Source organism: Ipomoea nil, unplaced genomic scaffold, assembly GCF_001879475.1.
Source record: "Ipomoea nil cultivar Tokyo-kokei standard unplaced genomic scaffold, Asagao_1.1 scaffold1026, whole genome shotgun sequence".
NCBI classification, from domain to species: Eukaryota; Viridiplantae; Streptophyta; class Magnoliopsida; order Solanales; family Convolvulaceae; genus Ipomoea; species Ipomoea nil.
In genome coordinates, this window is record NW_017617454.1 from 2,484,702 (window position 1) to 2,503,322 (window position 18,621).

At 34.7% G+C, this 18,621-nt stretch overlaps 2 protein-coding genes and 1 non-coding gene across 4 annotated transcripts; 2 read left to right on the forward strand and 1 right to left on the reverse strand.

Annotated features, from left to right (window-relative positions):
- Window positions 1-820: 820 nt before the first annotated feature.
- On the forward strand, window positions 821-4,756 carry LOC109180398 (glutamate receptor 3.3-like). 2 transcript variants are annotated; one of them, XM_019329938.1, is made up of 7 exons: window positions 821-1,136; window positions 1,527-1,831; window positions 1,911-3,241; window positions 3,353-3,630; window positions 3,701-3,732; window positions 3,818-4,230; window positions 4,347-4,756. In XM_019329938.1, the coding sequence occupies exons 1-7, from the start codon at window positions 1,093-1,095 to the stop codon at window positions 4,596-4,598; spliced, it is 2,655 nt and encodes an 884-aa protein (XP_019185483.1). In that variant the 5' UTR covers window positions 821-1,092; the 3' UTR covers window positions 4,599-4,756. The 2 variants fall into 2 exon arrangements, with proteins under 2 accessions (XP_019185483.1, XP_019185484.1); XM_019329939.1 differs by having other exon boundaries at window positions 4,408-4,541.
- A 6,413-nt stretch (window positions 4,757-11,169) lies between these two features.
- TRNAG-UCC lies at window positions 11,170-11,241 on the reverse strand. Its single transcript has one exon. It is a non-coding gene; the product is annotated as a tRNA-Gly (tRNA).
- Window positions 11,242-13,311: 2,070 nt separating this feature from the next.
- Window positions 13,312-16,928, forward strand: LOC109180399 (glutamate receptor 3.6-like). The gene is made up of 6 exons (XM_019329940.1): window positions 13,312-14,027; window positions 14,124-15,445; window positions 15,532-15,812; window positions 15,910-15,941; window positions 16,031-16,446; window positions 16,565-16,928. Exons 1-6 carry the CDS (start codon window positions 13,757-13,759, stop codon window positions 16,820-16,822), a joined length of 2,580 nt encoding a protein of 859 aa, XP_019185485.1. The 5' UTR covers window positions 13,312-13,756; the 3' UTR covers window positions 16,823-16,928.
- Window positions 16,929-18,621: the final 1,693 nt, after the last annotated feature.

The following is an 18,621-nucleotide window of genomic DNA, read 5'->3' on the forward strand; positions in this document are numbered from 1 at the left end:
GTATATATAAGATGCATGCAAAATAATTTATATGAGAATCAAATTTTCAAACACAGAAGATCATAGTGGCTAGTTGTTAAGGTTTCTGTTTACTCAAATTAATTCTGAATTTTAAATAATTACTCTATCAATATTAAATTTTTTGTTTTATTAATGTAAAATTTCTTAACTTGTATCATACGTTTTCTCAAATTAAATCAAACCTATACCAATTTATTAACTTATCTTTAAGTAACATTATATGTGTGTGCGTGTGTATATGTGTGTGAACAAGTCTAGAACTATTATGTTTTGGACACTTTTGGTCCTTTTGATAACTTTTTCTTGTGAAATTTTATTTTAAGAAAGTGTATTTTTGGATGACAAAAAAAATTCTTTATTATTATTATTATTATTATTATTATTATTATTTGCTCTACATCTATAGTACATGATTCACAGAATCATGAACTAAAATAATGGTGGTTAGAGTAAAGACGATCAAGTGACAACATCCTGAACTTTCCAACTGCATTGCAAACTGATTACCCCGCACCGAGAAGTCACCACGTACTAATGCTATTGACAAAAGATGATTTAGGGTCGAGTAAAATCTTTCATTCCATTTTAATTTTTCTTAGCTTTATCATTTTGAAAGGGTTACCATACATTTTCTATATATGGTAATACTTGTTAGACCAAGGTAACCTATACGCGAATATAAATAATTACTTACAAGATATTGGTATAGTGAAAAGGAAATCTTGCATATTTACACGCATCATATTTTAGTGTGAATAAATTTCCAGTCTCCCTAATTCTTTGTCCCCTCTTTTCTCGCCATATGAGAGATGCCCTAAATGTAGAGTTGGTTCTAGCAATTTCTCATTCCACTCTTGATCAGACAGCACTCACAGCAGCATCTGATCCATTTTTGGTTACCACTTTACTCTTCTTATATCCATTATCGGATCGTGGTGTTTGTACTATGTCCTGCTCGCTATTTGCACTGTGCTTTAAATTTACGCGGAAGACTAAAAGAAATGTGGATATGTTTATATATTCTGGGCAAGCTCATACTCATCAAACACCAAATATCAACTTCTACCGCCCATGCCACCTGCAATGCAAGCTCCTTTTTTATTCGACTTTTCCAGGTAAGCAACCACACACTTTCTATCATTCTGTACCTATGAATGAATAGCATGCAATAGAATGCTTTTTTCCCCAAATTGTTGGGAGTTTTATTATTATTTTTTAATCTCAACTATGAATAAAATATTACTCCTTTGGTCTTATTTTAGGCATATGTTTGGCTAAATAAAAAGATAGATATGGTTATTCGTTGAAGCTGTAAACCTCACTACTTTTTCTGTTTGTTTGAGTTGAAATTGGCTGTTGAATTATTTGAACAATAATGCCTACACTTGTATGCTGGCCAATGGTATGATTTTGGTATTCCATTCATGTTTAATTTCCTTACTACTTTGTATCATACTAATTCTTATCTTGAACTTTGATTTATGTTTACTTTGTGTGTGAAACAGGGTGGAATCTGGGGTTTTGATCACTCAATTCATTATGAAACTGTTTTGGGCATTGATGTTCGCAGCTTTCTACTTTGGGTATTTGTCCCAAGGCCAAGGGGATAACTCAACTCTTTCTGCAAGGCCTAGAGTTGTGAACATTGGGTGTATTCTCACGTTGAGATCTGACGTTGGTAAAATTACAAAATCGGTAATAGAAACTGCAGTAGAAGATATCAATTCTAATCCAACTGTTCTTGGAGGAACCAAGTTGAATATCACCATCCTCGACAACAACTCCAATGGATTGCAGGGGATAGTTGAAGGTAAATACACTGCAAATATATATGTATTTGAATTAAGTTGACTAGCTAGCTAGCTTGCTTATCTAATTTTCGTGAACAGCTATACACTACATGGAGACCGACATTGTGGCCATAATTGGCCCCCAATCATCAGTCATAGCTCATGCGATTGCCCACATTGCAAATGAGATCCATGTGCCTCTATTGTCTTTCTCTGCCACTGATCCTGCTCTCTCTTCGCTTCAGTATCCATTCTTTGTCAGGACCTCACCAAATGATATGTTTCAGATGGCTGCAATAGCATCAATTGTCGAATACTATAACTGGAAAGCAGTGATTGCTATATATGTAGATGATGACTATGGAAGGAGTGGCATTGATGCATTGGCAGATCAACTTGCTATGCGGCGTTGTCAGATCTCTTATAAAGCACCTCTGAAACCTCAAGCAACATTGGAAGAAGTGAGGGATACCTTATACCAGCTGGTTTTAACTGAATCGCGAATTATTGTTGTTCACACTTATGCTTATAGCGGACTGGATATATTTTCTGAGGCGAAGAGTTTAGGAATGACAGAAAGTGGGTATGTGTGGATTGCTACGCATTGGCTCTCCACTATCATTGACACCATAGGTCCCCATTCTCCAGACGTAATGGACAATATTCAAGGAACTATTACATTACGCACATATGTTCCAGATTCAGAAGGAAAGAGGAAGTTTGTCTCTAGGTGGAGCGATTTGGCCAAAAGAATTGATACTAATAGTACTTTAGGGATGTGCACTTATGGTTTATATGCTTATGACACTGTGTGGCTACTTGCTCGTGCTCTTGATGCATTCTTCAAACAGGGTGGAAACATTTCATTTTCAAGAGATCCTATACATAGAGCTGGGGGCTTAAATCTTTATTCTATGAATGTGTTTGATGGAGGGAAGTTATTGCTTGAAAACATTTTGAAGACCAATATAAGTGGTGTGACAGGGCTATTCAAATACACCTCCGACAGGGAACTCTATCGCCCTGCATTTGAAGTTATTAATGTGATTGGAACTGGAACCAAGAAAATTGGTTACTGGTCTAATTACTCTGGATTATCAGTAGTGCGTCCTGACTCTCTCTACTCTTATCCACCCACTCATTTACCATCCAATCAAAAACTATATCCTGTGTTCTGGACAGGAGAAACAATACAGACACCTCGAGGGGCGGCCTTTCCAATCTTTGGGAGGCAACTGAGAGTAGGAGTCTCTATCGAAGCTGTCCTTAATGAATATGTTAAACAAGTACCAGGTACTGATATGTTCCAAGGGTACTGTATAGAGGTCTTCACAACTGCAATAAAATATTTGCCATATTATGTACCATACAAATTTTTCCCCTTTCGAGAAGAAAACAATACAGAACTTGTGCGCCAAGTCACTGAAGGGGTGAGTTTGGGAAACAAATTAATTAAAGGTTTTTTTAATTTATTATTATTTGGCTTTAATTTGTTGTAAACTTAACTACGGAGTAAATTTTTATGTGCTGTGTCAATTCAGGTTTATGATGCAGCCGTGGGCCTCATTGGAATCCACTCTAACCGGATAAAACTGGTTGATTTTACTCCACCTATTATGTATTCAACCCTAGTTTTGGTGGCACCATATAGAGAGAGGGGCTTTGGAACTTGGGCTTTTCTTAGGCCATTTACTCCTACAATGTGGTGTGTCACCGGAATACTTTTTCTTACTCTTGGGGCAGCAATTTGGATTTTGGAGCATAGAGTGAATGATGATTTTCGCGGACCTATTAGAAAGCAAATTGAAACTATTATTTGGTGAGTATTGAAGAAATTAATTATACTTGCTCGATCTCATTAACATCCATTTGTGAATTTTCCATTTCAGGTTTGGTTTTTTGACATTTCTCTCTGCCAGCAGTAAGTTTTGTTTTTTTTTGGTTTTGGTAAGCTTTATTATATTATGTTGAGACTATTTTCTTATATATAATTTGTAATTGTGCAGAAGAAAAAATTGTGACCACCTTAGGACGCCTTGTCCTTATGACATGGCTACTTGTGATTTTAATAATAAACTCTAATTACATTGCCAACCTTTCCTCAATCGTCGTGGCTCAACATCCTTCTTCCATAATCAAAGGAATTGAAAGTTTGGTAGCAAGAAATGAGCCCATTGGTTTCGTTCGTGGTACTGGTTCAAGTGCTCGTACTTATCTGATTGAAAAACTCCACGTTCAGGAATCCAAGCTCATTCCTTGTAAGATGGAAGATTGTGCTAAAGCTTTAAGAGATGGTCCCAATAAAAAAGGTGGCATTGCCGCCGTGATAGGTTACAGTATTTATATGGAACTCTTCCTCTCAACCCACTGTGAATTCGTTACTGTAGGCCCAGAGATCAACAGAACCGGATGGGGATTTGTAAGTAACTTATCTGCTATCCTAGCTTGATGATTTGATCATATCTATATATAGTACAGTACAGTACTGATTAAGTCTTTTTTGTTTGTTAATTAATAATAAATTAAAAAAATTAGGCCTTTCCCAAAGACTCTCTTCTGGCAGTTGACATGTCAACTGCAATTCTGAAAATGTCAGAAACTGGGGAGCTTCAAAGGATCCGAGACATGTGGCTGCTGAGAAGTGCTTGCATGTCGCAAAACACAGAGCTTAAAGTAAATCAGTTTGGAGTGAAGAACTTCTCAGGGCTTTTCTTAATGTGCGGAGTTGCATGCCTTGTAGCCTTGCTGCTGCATTTCATTATGGCAATACGCCACTTAATTACTTGAATAGCTAGCTAGCTAGTAGTGTATATATAAGATTTTAAATGCATATATGCTACATACATGCATCTTTTATCAAAATTTGAAACATTTTGGTATGTGTATCTTGTAACATTTTCTATTTTGTCACTATTAATGGTGCAAGTTAATAGGTCATTTATGGTTATAATGTTGTGGTTTGAAACGAAAGTAACGGTTTTCGTTACTTAGCCCTATAATGATGGCATGTATGCTATTTAAGAATGGCCCTCTCATTGCTCCTGTTGCAGCCTCACAACTACAACATCTAGTTACTACAGGAGATTAGTGGTAGACAAAACTCAATTCCTTACCGTTCTTCAAGCAATGCAACAGATCGAGATTACAATTATGGCCGGAGATGCTCGATCATATGCTTCCACTATCAAGGTTAGGTTACATGTATTGATTTGTATATTTCTAACATTTATTAGCTCATTTTAAATTGTTATTATGGTGTACAATTTATTTGGATATGAGCTTATTAATTGAATTTCATACATAACTGTACTGTACACTAGCATAACATTATATTTTCTAGATATGTGGATTTAATTATGTCTTTAGAAATTGCATAAGTTAGGAATTATAATAATTCCTTGTTAAGGTGAACTTTGTGTGTGGAATTATATACGGTAGTGCATTATGTCCAAACACCCTAGACCGTCTAGAATGTTCACTTGAGATTAAAAGTCTTTCCATATGTGAACTATTAAAGATTTGGAAAGATTACCCGTCAATTATGCCTTTAGTGTGAGAAAACATGAACCGGGCGAAAATTTCTCAGGAAGTGGCCAATGTGCTACTAGTTTCCTTGAAACGTTGCTCTGTCTAAGGAGTTGTTTTTTAATGAGGCTCTGTCTCAATCAACTTTTCTGAGAGTATACTTGAAATTGTTTATCACATTGTTGCATAATTGTTTTTAGGCTTTAAAGTTGATGCCTAAGATATTAAAGAAAATCGTCTAGTGATCTTATAATTTTGATTAAGAGAAATTTTCAATTTTGGTCCACTGACTATTGGAGTTGTGTTAATTGCAACACTTTGACTTTTAAAAATGTTAATTTAGTACCTTGACTATACAAACACTCTATATAACTTTTACTTAATTGCAAGCTTTAATTTACATTCCAATTTAACTTTTACTTAATTGCAAGCTTTAATTTACATTCCAATTTTATGATTCTTTATGTGCAATTAATTTACATTCCAATTTTATGATTCTTTATGTTAAGACTATCATGTATATAAATACTAACAATTAGATACTAATTTTCTTTAGAGAAATATAGCATTTAAAAGAAAAAGAAAAAAAAAATTACTCTGTAATACTTTTGTGCTCTATTTTTGGGTTTGTTGTGACTTCAAAATAAAAATAAAAAACCATTAAAAAAGTGAAATATTTTTTTTTCAAAAAGTTCTAATGATCATACAATGCTTCAATAGGACTTCTGGTCGGATTCATATAGAAATATAACACTTATAATAAAAAATAAAAAAATAAAAAAAAAAAAAGGAAAAATCATTCTTTTGGTCTCTCAATTGTTCCTCGATCTGCAATGTGGTCTCTCACTGTCAATTTTATGAATTGAATCCCTCAAATCTTTAAAACATAGTCAATGTGACCCTCCAGTCAGATTTCTCTCAAACTAGAGTTAATACCATGAACACTTTGGTAATTTTGCAATAACCTTAGTTATCCTCATTCTCCTCTCACAGCATTTACGCCCAAATGCAGAACCTAATTTCACAATAGCCTTATTTCCCCAACATTTCACCCCCAATTTTTTAACCTAAGCTGCCATTACAGTACCCATTTATCATATTGTTGCGAAGAGGACGACGAGCCAATTACACGATCATGTCTTCAAACAACTCCGGCGGGTCAGTAGAATGGATTCCAGAAATGCGATGTTGGTGCGGAAAAGTCGCTCCGGTAAGGATGTCCTGGAGTTATGCCAACCCTCGAAAGCGATTTAGAGCATGCCCACGCTATGGAGTGTGTGTAAGCATGTTAAACGATTTTACTTTGCTGTTATTAGGTTTTAGAATACTTAATTTGACTTTGTTAATTGATTGTGAATGTTAGGGGAATGGGAACTATATGTATTTTCAATGGTTAGACTCCGATGTCTCTGAGCGTGTGTCCAAAGTGATTCGAGGTCTATTGAAGAGGTTAGATAAGCAGGAGAGTAAAATGCAAAGGCTTCAAGCTGTTATTGATGAAAAAAATATCAACCTTAAGAAGAAGAATTTGGATTCCAAATTTCAATTTTTGTATGGATTTGGAATTGGAATTGTTGTTGGTTTTCTTTGTTTCAGGCATTAGATGAGAAGTGTTGATCCAAATGAAAAGTTTTTCCAGTTGAACTAGGAACTATTTGTAACTTAATGGTAGTTTGTATTGGTTTTGAGTAGTTTGTAAACACTTTGGTTAATTGTAATGGATTTATCTTACACTTTGATTAATTGTACTGGATTTGTCTTACACTTTGGTTAATTGTACTGCAATGGAATTGTCTTACACTGCCTTTGTGAACTATAAGTGAATATGGAAAAACTGCCAAATGTGCTAGGAAAAATTGAAGAAATGAACTACCAAAATGAGCAACTTAGCAAAATAAGCAAAATTGCCAAATGAGCAAATGAGCAAAATAAATAAAACTGCCAAAACCTTTGTGCCTTACATTTACTGGCAAACTGCCAAAATGAGCAAAATAAACTGCCTTCATAAACTGCATTTGTTCCTTACATTAACTGGCAAACTACCAAAAGAACAAATGACCAATTGAGCTAAAATACATGGTCACTTGTAATCAACATCATGCCTACCAAACTGCCTACCAAATCGCCAACTAACAATACTACAAAATACAGCAATCACTGACAAGACTACAAAATATAGTGCATTAACTTCATTATTTTGCTGTCAAACTGCCAAATTGACCTACAAAATACAGCAATCAACTTCATTGTTTTGCTGAAACAAAAAAACATACATCATTGTTCCCTTATGGTCACATACATCATTTTTTGTTCCTGGTCAATCTTTGAAGTGCATTTAGAGTTCTATATCACTGAATTGTCAGAATATTCTCAGCAACACTTGAAGTAGAAACTTGTGAAGCAATAAAAGTAGACTCTTGTGAAACCTGGTTATGAAGTGGTTGTGATGGTTGAGATCCCATTACCTCCTGAGATCCCTATACAAAGAAGTGGTCAGTAAGTTCAGAAATAATAAGTAAACAACCAACATAAAATGCTAAATGTTGAACATCCAATTACCATTTCATCAAGTACAAATGATTGCACTTGTGTTTCAACTGGTATCTCTTCAAGCTACCCTTCAAGATCATCTTCACTTTCAACATTATGATTTTCCAAATCAATCTGTCCATCCTCCTTAAATCCAGTAAACTTCCTCATCACTGTTGAAATGATCAAAATACTCCACAAAATCATCCATATACTCAACTTTTGGCTTCCATACCAAATTACCACCAATAAGCAGTTTTATATTAAAACACATATGAATCTTTACCAATATCTAAAAAGTAGTAATTTAAATTAAATGTCAATTTTACAGTTGTAATTTTGCATTTCCTCAGATTAAGATTATTATAAGAAATTATCAACTGATATACTGGACTGACTGATTCAGAGACTTGATTTGTCAGCCATCCAGTTAGAAAGCGGATTGGTTTAGAGTGAAAGACTAATGCAGAAAATAAATCAACACATACGATGTTTACCCAATTTGATACAGTGTGTATCTACATCTGGGGGACGATCACTGAGGCATCCAACCCACTAACTCATAATCCAATGTACAAAGGTAGAGAAACAACAATCTCACCCAAGTGCCCCACACAAGGTACGTACCCAGTCTACAAAGGTTTAGTGAATTGTTGAAGTCGGAGAGCCACGCATGCAGAAGTCCAATGAAATCCCTTCAATTGGAGAGCTAACTCTGATGCAGTCCGCTTCAATGACGCAGTCCCACGTTGTTCCCACAACTGAGTGATCTTCGCATCCTTTCGATTAAGCAACGTTAATTCTTCTCAAGTTCTTCATCATAATCACCAAGAACTTAATATCTTGAGAAGAGACATGATAATCAAAGATGTGTGTTCCTGTATAGCATGGAGTGTTTTTGTCTTTTAAACACGTAACCCTAATTCTTGATCGAATGAGGATACTTATACTTCCTTGGTAAGAACACTCTCCAAAAATATCTTTGATTGTAGATGGTAGGACGTATTTTGTGAAGAATAAAATCTTTCAGATTCGGTCACCTTCCAAGCTGATCCGTTGATATTATTTCCAAAACTGTCATCACATACCGCGTTCAGCATTTTGGAAACATCTCCCTTTAACAGATCTTTAGAGCAGTGCGTCTGTTGATAAAACTGATCAATCAGTCTTCTATAAGAGTAAACAGACACCAAGCTAAACCATATCTTAATTTGCCATAATAATATTGCCAATTATATGTTGGGGTTTTGAACAAAATAAAACACTAACAACAGTTTTTTGTAGAAAGAAAAAAAAGGTTTATTCACAGTACAATAAAAACACAATCAGTACACTACCTATAGTCCCCATGTGGGTACAACAAAGTAACCTAGAATTACAACTGGCCCCCACTAAGCAATAACCCCAGAACCCAACACATTGCACATGCGAAAAGAAATATAGAACCCTGGTTCGAGTTCGGATATGTACATTTATTAAAGTAGAACTGGTCTCCACTAAGAAATAATCTCCGAACCCAACACATTGCACATGTTGGAATCTCTTTAAGTAATACAAACAAGACAAAAATCAACTTTTCAACTACAAAAAAATAAAGCATAGGTGAGCTTCGAATACTTACACGTAGGAGTTGTATTGGAGCCATTAATTCTCCTACTAGTCATGCTCGTGCCCGTGCCTCGTCGTCTTCTTCGCAGCAGTAGGATCAATGATTTGGAGGTAAAAAATGTTAATTGCAGATGGGGGGTAAAGCTAGGATTGAAATGAATTTGGGTGTAAATGGCGTGGGAGGAGAATGGAGGTAACTAAGGCTATTGTGAAATTACCAAAGTGTCCATGGTATTAACTCTAGTTTGAGAGAAATTTGACCGGAGGGTCACATTGACTACGTTTTAAAAATTTGAGCGACCCAATTTCATAAAATTGATAGTGAGGGACCACATTGCAGATTGGAGAACAATTGAGGGACCAAAAGTGCGATTTTTTTTAAATGAATTAATAATTAGAGATAAATTGATTTTTATTCATGAAGAAAATATGATATATTTATGAAAAATTTTATAGTTTTAAATTAAAATGTAATATTTAAGGGTTGAAGATGTTACTTATGAGGGAAATTATAATTCTTATGAACGAAAATGTAATACTTATGAAATACTCAACTCGTATCACATATATATAAAGATACATAAATTTTGGAATAGGGTTAAATAGGTCATCGAAGCACACGATAATGCAATTGAATCTCTAAATTAAACTAACATATTTCATACAATTAGTCTAATTTGTAGATTTTTTATATTTCTAAAAGTTCACCTAAATTTAAAATATTTAGACAAGTATAATTGCATTTCCACATACACAATGTAATGGAGATATTTCTCCATAACATCATCACCTTATATCTAATAATAATAAATATTCTTCAACCAAATATTTGAAGGGTTAGCATCATTTATTTTATTTTTATTTTAAATTGAAATAATATTTCAAATTAAATAAATTCATCATTACCAAACAAGAAATTATCGATATACTTTTCCGACGTACCAAATGTTGTTGGTAATTACCAACTTTCAATGATGTTCATGAATTCTAAAAATAAAAATAAAAAATTACTGATATCCGAATAAATACATCAGTAATGACGTCATAAAATTGAAAAAAAAAATAAAGTTTATTCTTTATTTTGATTTTTAATGACAAGATACCTAATTCAGTAAATATCATCCTTATGTACACAAAATTCTTTTGTATCCCTTCATTACTTGCAAGCAGATTACAAAGATTCACTGCAGATCAGAGAAGCCAGAAAAGTATCCCTCCTCGGAGAAGCCAGAAAAGTATCCCTCCAATCGATATCCATAAGACTAATCTCCATCCTTACTGTTAGCACACTAAGTTGTAGAGAACTAGCCAAATAGTTTCCCAGTAAAGGATTGGAGCTGTTAATCATGCTCAAGAGTACGAGCCTATAAAATAGATTCAGTTCAAGCAAGGTCGTACCAATTTATCTTCTTCAGCACTTATATTGGGGTATCCGGCTTAATAGGTTTACGATGTGGGACAAATTTCCATCTTTTAAGTTTTAACAATGTGTTCTTTGTGTTGTTTTGTCCAGTAAATGTTGCTTGCATTCTTTCTGATCTCAATGCCTCTGGAGGTGTGAGATCCAAAAAGTAAAGAATGGGTATTTCAGCTCTGACTTTGGCCCAATAATAACAGCATAATGCATTTCTTGCTTGCATAATAAAATGATTCAATACAGAGTATCACAAAGCATGAAAAAAGATAGTAAAACACCTGCGTCTGCCGGGAGTTGAACCCGGGTCTATTGCTTGGAAGGCAATTATCCTAACCGTTGGACTACAAACGCCATTGCTGAGAAGAATTCTCGTGTGCCTCACAATAGTTTGATAAAAGGTGTGAAAGGGTTGCTACGAAGTACAGATTTCTTACTATGCTTACCAATTGTGGAGAGAATCAAATTTTCAAACACATAAGAAGATCAGATTGGTTAGTTGTTAAAGGTTTTTGTTTCACTGACTCAAATTAATTTAGAATTTTAAACAATTACTTATCAATATTAATTTTTTTTTATTCATGTGACGGTAAAATTTCTTAACGTGTTTCATACGCTTTTTCAAACTAAATCAAACCTATATCAATTTATTACTTATCTTTAAGTAACATTATATGTATGTATGTATATGTATGTGCGCACGTTATGTGTGTGTGAACAACTCTAGCATTCAACCAAAATACTTAATTGTCTAATACTTTTGCATGAATTAGGTTTGTATCTCTTAATATTTACATCAACTTACTTCTCAATATATATGCTTCTTAATAAACAGTTAAATTAAAAATACTGAGGGGGTGTTTGGTTCATGGGTTTTGAATTCTACCACTGAATTCAAATTCCATTATTGTGTCTGTTTCAATATTTTATGTGTATTTGGATGTGATTCAAATCATGAAATGTTGGCCCCGAGGGTCGAGAGGTTGTTGGGATCATTCAAGTCTAGAAGGGAGGGGAGTGAATAGACTTGATTGATTTTTGTAAAATAGATGAGTTCAGGTAAATTTAAATTCAAATAAAATCGGAGATTTTAAAAATTTATATGCAGCAAAAAAAAATATTGACACTTTTTAATTTAAAGTATATATTTGTTCTTTTTAAAGATTTAGGTTTGGATGATTATTAAGAGCGAAATGTAAATTTTTTTATTCTAAATAAAGAGAGAAATATTTTCTATATATGGTAACACTTGTTAGATTTATAAAGTGACATATATACGAATATAAATTATTGTGTTATATTCTTGATAGAAGGATTTCTTATATTTTTAGGCCAAGTCGACTAGACTCGATCGATCTCCTAATATAGAGTTGCTTCTCCCTGAGCTCTCATTCCACTTTTGTAAAGACAACAGCATCTAGTCCTTGTTTAGCTACCACTTTTCTCTCCTATCTTCTTCTTTCCCCTACAAGAAAAAAGAAAAAAAAAAAAAGGTAATAATAAATATAATCTTAAACGGTAAAATTCTCGTTATATTTTCAAAAATTTGATTAGAAAGAAAAAATTGAATCAAAATTATAGTCCACCCAACTAAGTTAACAAGAAGTAAAAGAGTGAGTCTCTTGTGAAACAGGTCGGATCAATATGAAAATGTAATACTTATGTTGAAAAATGTAATATTAATTCTATGATGAATAAATTAATTGTTACTTATAAAGAAAAGTATAATACTTTTGAAGAAAAATAATATAATACTTTAAAATCAAAATGTAATATTTAGGAGTTGAACAATTAATTATAAGAAAAATAAAATATTAATAAATGATAAATTAATTTATTATTACTTATTAGAGAAAACGTAATACTTTTGAGAAAAAATATAATATTTTAAAATTAAAATGTAATATTAGAGGTTAATAGTTATTTATGAAGAAAATTGTAATACATGTATTGTAAAAGAGTTAAATGCAACGGAGGTCCCTTGTCTTTGATGACAATTTCGAATTTAATCTCAAATTATTGTTTTTTTTATTTAATACTTCAAATTATCATATTTTGGATGTTTTTGGTCCTTCCGATATGATGACTTTTAGGTGAAACACTATTTTAGGTAAGGATATTTTCGTCTCTTCAATTTTTTAAAATTTATTTTCGAGATGAGTTAATTCCAGCAGAGGTCCCTTGTCTTCGGTTGTACTTTGTCCTGCTCCGTAATTGTGCTTCAAATTTACGCAGAGGACTAAAAGTGATGAGATGAGGGTACGTTGATGCCCTCCATTGTTGGATAAGTTTATAAATTCTGGGCAACTTCTTCAATCATATATATTATCACTCAAACATACACCAAATATCAACTTCTTCTTTTCCAGGTAAGCATAAAGCATGCATGCATACACTTCCTATCATTATATTCAAGCATGCACTTTTTTTGTCCCATTTTATATGCTTGATTCCGTTGACTCAAAATTCATATTTTTGAAATATTTAGCTTAGTGTATGAAAGGTACTATTGTTGATTGTAATTTATGCTTAAAAGCTAGGGAAGTAGGGAGTACATTAAAAGTAGTGTTTATTGGATTATGATAAGACTTTTAACTCTCCCCGTGCTGTGTAGATAGATATGCTTATTCGTTGATTCTGTAAACTTCCAATTCATTACTTTTTTCTGTTTGTTTGAATTGAAATTGAATTGCCTATTCTGAGCTTTGAATTACTGGAATAACTCCTACACTTATAATATTCTGATCTGGGCTATGCTATGATTTTGATATTCCATTGATGTTTGATTTCCTAGCTTATTCTTGAAGTTTGAGTTATATTTACTTTCTGTGCGAATTGAAACAGGGTAGAATCTGGGGTTTGATTCAATATGAAAGTGTTTTGGGCATTGATATTGGCAGTTTTATACTGTGGGTATTTGCCCCAAGGCCAAGGGGTTAACTCAATTCTTTCTGCAAGGCCTAGGGTTGTGAACATTGGGTGTATTCTTACGTTGAGGTCTCCCGTCGGTAAAATTACAAAATTGGTAATAGAAACTGCAGTAGAAGATATCAATTCTAATCCAGCTGTTCTTGGAGGAACCAAATTGAATATCACCTTCCTTGATAACAACTCCAATGGATTGCTGGGGATAATTGAAGGTAACTAAATTCACTGCAAATATATATATGTATTTGTGAATTAAGTTGAGTAGCTAGCTAGCTAGCTTATCTTATCGATCGAATTTTCATGAACAGCTATACACTACATGGGGACCGACACCGTGGCCATAATTGGGCCCCAATCTTCAGTCATAGCTCATGCGATTTCCCACATCGCGAATGAGATCCATGTCCCTCTATTGTCTTTCTCTGCCACTGATCCTGCTCTCTCTTCCCTTCAGTATCCATTCTTTGTCAGGACGTCACCAAATGATATGTTTCAGATGGCTGCAATAGCATCAATTGTCGAATACTATAACTGGAAAGCAGTGATTGCTATATATGTAGACGATGAGTATGGAAGGAGTGGCATTGCTGCATTATCCGATCAACTGGCTATGAGGCGATGTCGGATCTCTTGTAAAGCGCCTCTGAAACCTCGAGCAACATTGGAAGAAGTGAGGGATACCTTATCTCAGCTGGCTTTAACTGAATCACGAATCATTGTTGTTCACACTTATCCTTATAGGGGACTGGATATATTTTCTCAGGCGAAGAGTTTAGGAATGACAGAAAGTGGGTATGTGTGGATTGCTACGCATTGGCTCTCCACTATCTTTGACACCATAGGTCCCCTTTCTCCAGACGTAATGGACAATATTCAAGGAACTATTACATTACGCACATATGTTCCAGATTCAGAAGGAAAGAGGAAGTTCGTCTCTAGGTGGAGCGATTTGGCCAAAAGAATTAATGATAGTAATACTACTTTAGGGATGTGCACTTATGGTTTATATGCTTATGACACTGTGTGGCTGCTTGCTCGTGCTCTTGATGCATTCTTTAAACAGGGTGGAAACATTTCATTTTCTATAGATCCTCGAGAGGACTTTAATCTTTATTCTATGAACGTCTTTGATGGAGGGAAGTTATTGGTGGACAGCATTTTGAAGACCAATATAACCGGGGTGACAGGACTATTCAAATTTACCTCGGATAGGGAACTCTATCGCCCTGCGTTTGAAGTTATTAATGTGATTGGAAGTGGAATGAGGAGAGTTGGTTACTGGTCTAATGACTCTGGGTTATCAGTAGTGCATCCTGACTCTCTCGACTCTTATCCGTCAAGTCGTTTACCTTCTCAAAAACTATATCCCGTGGTCTGGACTGGAGAAACAGTACAGAAACCTCGAGGGTGGGTCTTTCCAAACTCTGGGAGGCCACTGAACATAGGGGTCTCTATCCAAGCCGGCCTTAATGAATTTGTTGAACAAATACCAGGTACTGATATGTTCCAAGGGTACTGTATTGAGGTCTTCACAACTGCACTAAACTATTTGCCATATGCTGTACCATACAAATTTGTCCCCTTTGGAGAATCTAACAATACACAACTCCTGCGCCAAATCACTCAAGGGGTGAGTTAGTTTGCGAAACAAAGTAATTATTGGGCTTTGATTTGTTGTAAACTTAACTATATATGTGTTGCGTTGTGTGAATTCAGGTTTATGATGCAGGTGTGGGTATCATTACAATCACAACTAGTCGGATAGAAATGGTTGATTTTACACAACCTTATATGGAGTCAGGCCTAGTTGTGGTGGCACCATTTCGAGAGAGTGGCTCTAGTGCTTATTGGGCTTTTCTTAGGCCATTTACTCCTACGATGTGGTGTGTCACCGGAATGTTTTTTCTTCTCATTGGTGCAGCGATTTGGATTTTGGAGCACAGAATGAATGACGATTTTCGTGGACCTCGTAGAAAGCAAATTGAAATTATTGTTTGGTGAGTATCCAAGAAATATATATATTTAATTTGTACTGAAATAGACAATCAGAACACAAATCTTACTATTCAATTTGTGAATTTTCCATTTCTGCAGGTTTGGTTTTTTGACATTTTTCTCTGCCAACAGTAAGTGGATTTTTGTTTGTTTAGACTTTAGATTGGATATATCTTTTGGTAAGTTTTATGTTGAGTCTATTTTCTTATATATAATGCAGAAGAAAACACATTTAGAATTGTGAGCAGCTTAGGACGGCTTGTCCTTATGGTATGGCTATTTGTGGTTTTAATAATAAACTCTAGTTACACAGCCAACCTTACCTCAATCCTCATGGCTCAACATCTTTCTTCCCCAATCAAAGGAATTGAAAGTTTGTTAACAACAAATGACCCCATTGGCTACCACCGCGGTTCAATTGCTCGCGATTATATGATTCAAGAACTCCACATTCATGAATCCAGGCTAGTTCCTTTTAACGGGATACAAGATTTTGCTAAAGCTTTAAGAAATGGTCCCAAAAAAGGCGGTGTTGTGGCTGTCGTAGGCTACCGTGCTTATATGGAACTCTTCCTCTCAACCCACTGTGAATTCTGTATCGTTGGCGATGAGTTCACCAGAAACGGATGGGGATTTGTAAGTAGCTCAGCTCAGCTCGATCTATCATTTCTTTTTGTTTTTCAACTTTTTACTCACTCGATCACTGCACCTACCTTACTCGATCTTGATTTGTTAATAATAAATTAAAAATTAGGCCTTTCCCAAAGACTCTCCTCTGGCAGTTGACATGTCAACTGCAATTCTGGAATTGTCAGAGAATGGAGAGCTTCAAATGATCCATGACAAGTGGCTGCTGGGAAGGGCTTGCATGTCGCAAAACACAAAGCTTCAAGTGAAGCAGTTTGAAGTGAAGAGCTTCTTAGGGCTTTTCTTAATGTGTGGATTTGCATGCCTTTTAGCTTTGCTGCTGCACTTCATTATGGCAATACGCCACTTGATTACTTCAAGCTAGCTATCTAGCTAGTAGTGTATATATAAGGGTATGTGTATAATATATAAGATGCATGCAAAATAATTTATATAGAGAGAATCAAATTTTCATGCGTATATATAAGGGTATGTGTATAATATATAGTAGAGTACATATAAGATTATATTTTAAATGCATGCTACATGCATCTTTTATCAAAATTTCAATTATTATACTATGGACCAGGATTGATATTGCATTGTGAACTTTGATGCAAAATTTTGTACCTTCCGTTTACACATTATACCTATAGTTAACACGTACTTTTCGTACATATAAACAAATAACTTGATAATTGCTTAGACATAATATAATTTTGAACATTCAGTTAACACATTTTGTACTTATAGTTAACAGTTTTTGTACATGTAAATAAATAATTTGATAATTGTTGACACATAATATGATAGCTACAGGTACATAAACTATCAACTATAAGTACAGAATGTGTCAGCTATAGATACAAAATTGGAAGATTATTTTTGGACCAGTGTCTACAATGCAAGGTATACAGTGGTCCATGGTATAGTTTACCTCAAAATTTGAAACCGGCCTTTTGGTATGCATGTGTATATATATCATGGTTGAAAAAATCGTTAGGTGCCCGTATATTTTTTACATTTAACTCTTTTATTTTTTACATTTAAAAAATTTGTTTAAATTTTTTAAGACTTGATAATTATAAACTATTTAATAATTTAATTGTTAATAATAAAAGAGTTAATAACCAATTTGGTCCTCCAACTATAATCCTTACCCAATTAAGTCCCTAACTATTAAAATCTTACTCGATTTACTCCTTCGTTAAAATTCCATCCATAGGCTGTTAAATTAAAGGGCAAATATGTAATTTCACATTTCTCTATCTTCTTCAACGTCTCCTGGTGTTCCCTCCCATTGCTGACAAGTGCGTGCTTCTCGGACGAGACATGAACGTTGCTTCCTCTGGACGGCGACTTCACCGAACAACAAATTTGATGGGCGCGACTGATTCTCCTCCGTCCGGTGGTTGTTGTTTGGAGTTCCCAGTTGGTTTTTGTTCCGGTGGCCACCACAACTGGCCTCCAAAGCTTCCAGTTCAAGGCAGGACGAGTTCCCCTGTTTCTCCTTCTTGGTCTCTCCATGTTTCACGGTGACCGGAGAGGAGCTTCAATGGATGTGGATTTTTTGCGACATGGTGGCTCGCTCCTCTTTGCTTTGAATGTTGAATGAAGAATGTATGATTTTCTGGAATTGGATGGCTTTTCCGGCGTGATGTGTGAATTTAAATTACGGGGCGTGTTCTTACATACTCATAAACAAGGAAGCAGCAGTTGCCAAGCTCTGCGGAGTAGCCAAGCAGTGTGATGATTGTAAGCTGTCTTCGTGAGTTGTGGAAAATTTTGCAGACAAGAATGCTTAGTTAGATGCATACATATATAAATGAGTCATCAGCTTGATACAATGCATGCAAAAGTAGCAATTTAATAATCTGATATTCATGTTGACATTACTCCATATATATCTAACCTGGAATGGTAGAACAGAGGCTTCATGGCTTCAAGCCTTCAATCCTGCGCCCACATTTTGCCGAAATATTGATCATTAAAGAGAAATGTGAAATTACATTATTAAATAGCTTGTGGATAAAATTTTAACGGAGGACTAAATCGAGTAAGATTTTAATAGTTAAGGACTTAATTGAGTAAGGATTATAGTCGAGGATCAAATTGGTAGTTTCACAATAGTCAGAGGACCAAATCGGTTATTAACTTATAATAAAATATTAAATAGTAACCTAA

Bases quoted from the DNA above. Each gene is read 5' to 3' on its own strand.
- LOC109180398 (XM_019329938.1), top strand. From the start codon at position 1,093: ATGCCACCTGCAATGCAAGCTCCTTTTTTATTCGACTTTTCCAG. The intron at 3,631-3,700 runs GTGAGTATTGAA...TTTCCATTTCAG, and splicing joins CAAATTGAAACTATTATTTG to GTTTGGTTTTTTGACATTTC. The intron at 3,733-3,817 runs GTAAGTTTTGTT...GTAATTGTGCAG, and splicing joins GACATTTCTCTCTGCCAGCA to AAGAAAAAATTGTGACCACC.
- LOC109180399 (XM_019329940.1), top strand. From the start codon at position 13,757: ATGAAAGTGTTTTGGGCATTGATATTGGCAGTTTTATACTGTGGGTAT. The intron at 15,446-15,531 runs GTGAGTTAGTTT...GTGTGAATTCAG, and splicing joins TGCGCCAAATCACTCAAGGG to GTTTATGATGCAGGTGTGGG. The intron at 16,447-16,564 runs GTAAGTAGCTCA...ATTAAAAATTAG, and splicing joins CCAGAAACGGATGGGGATTT to GCCTTTCCCAAAGACTCTCC.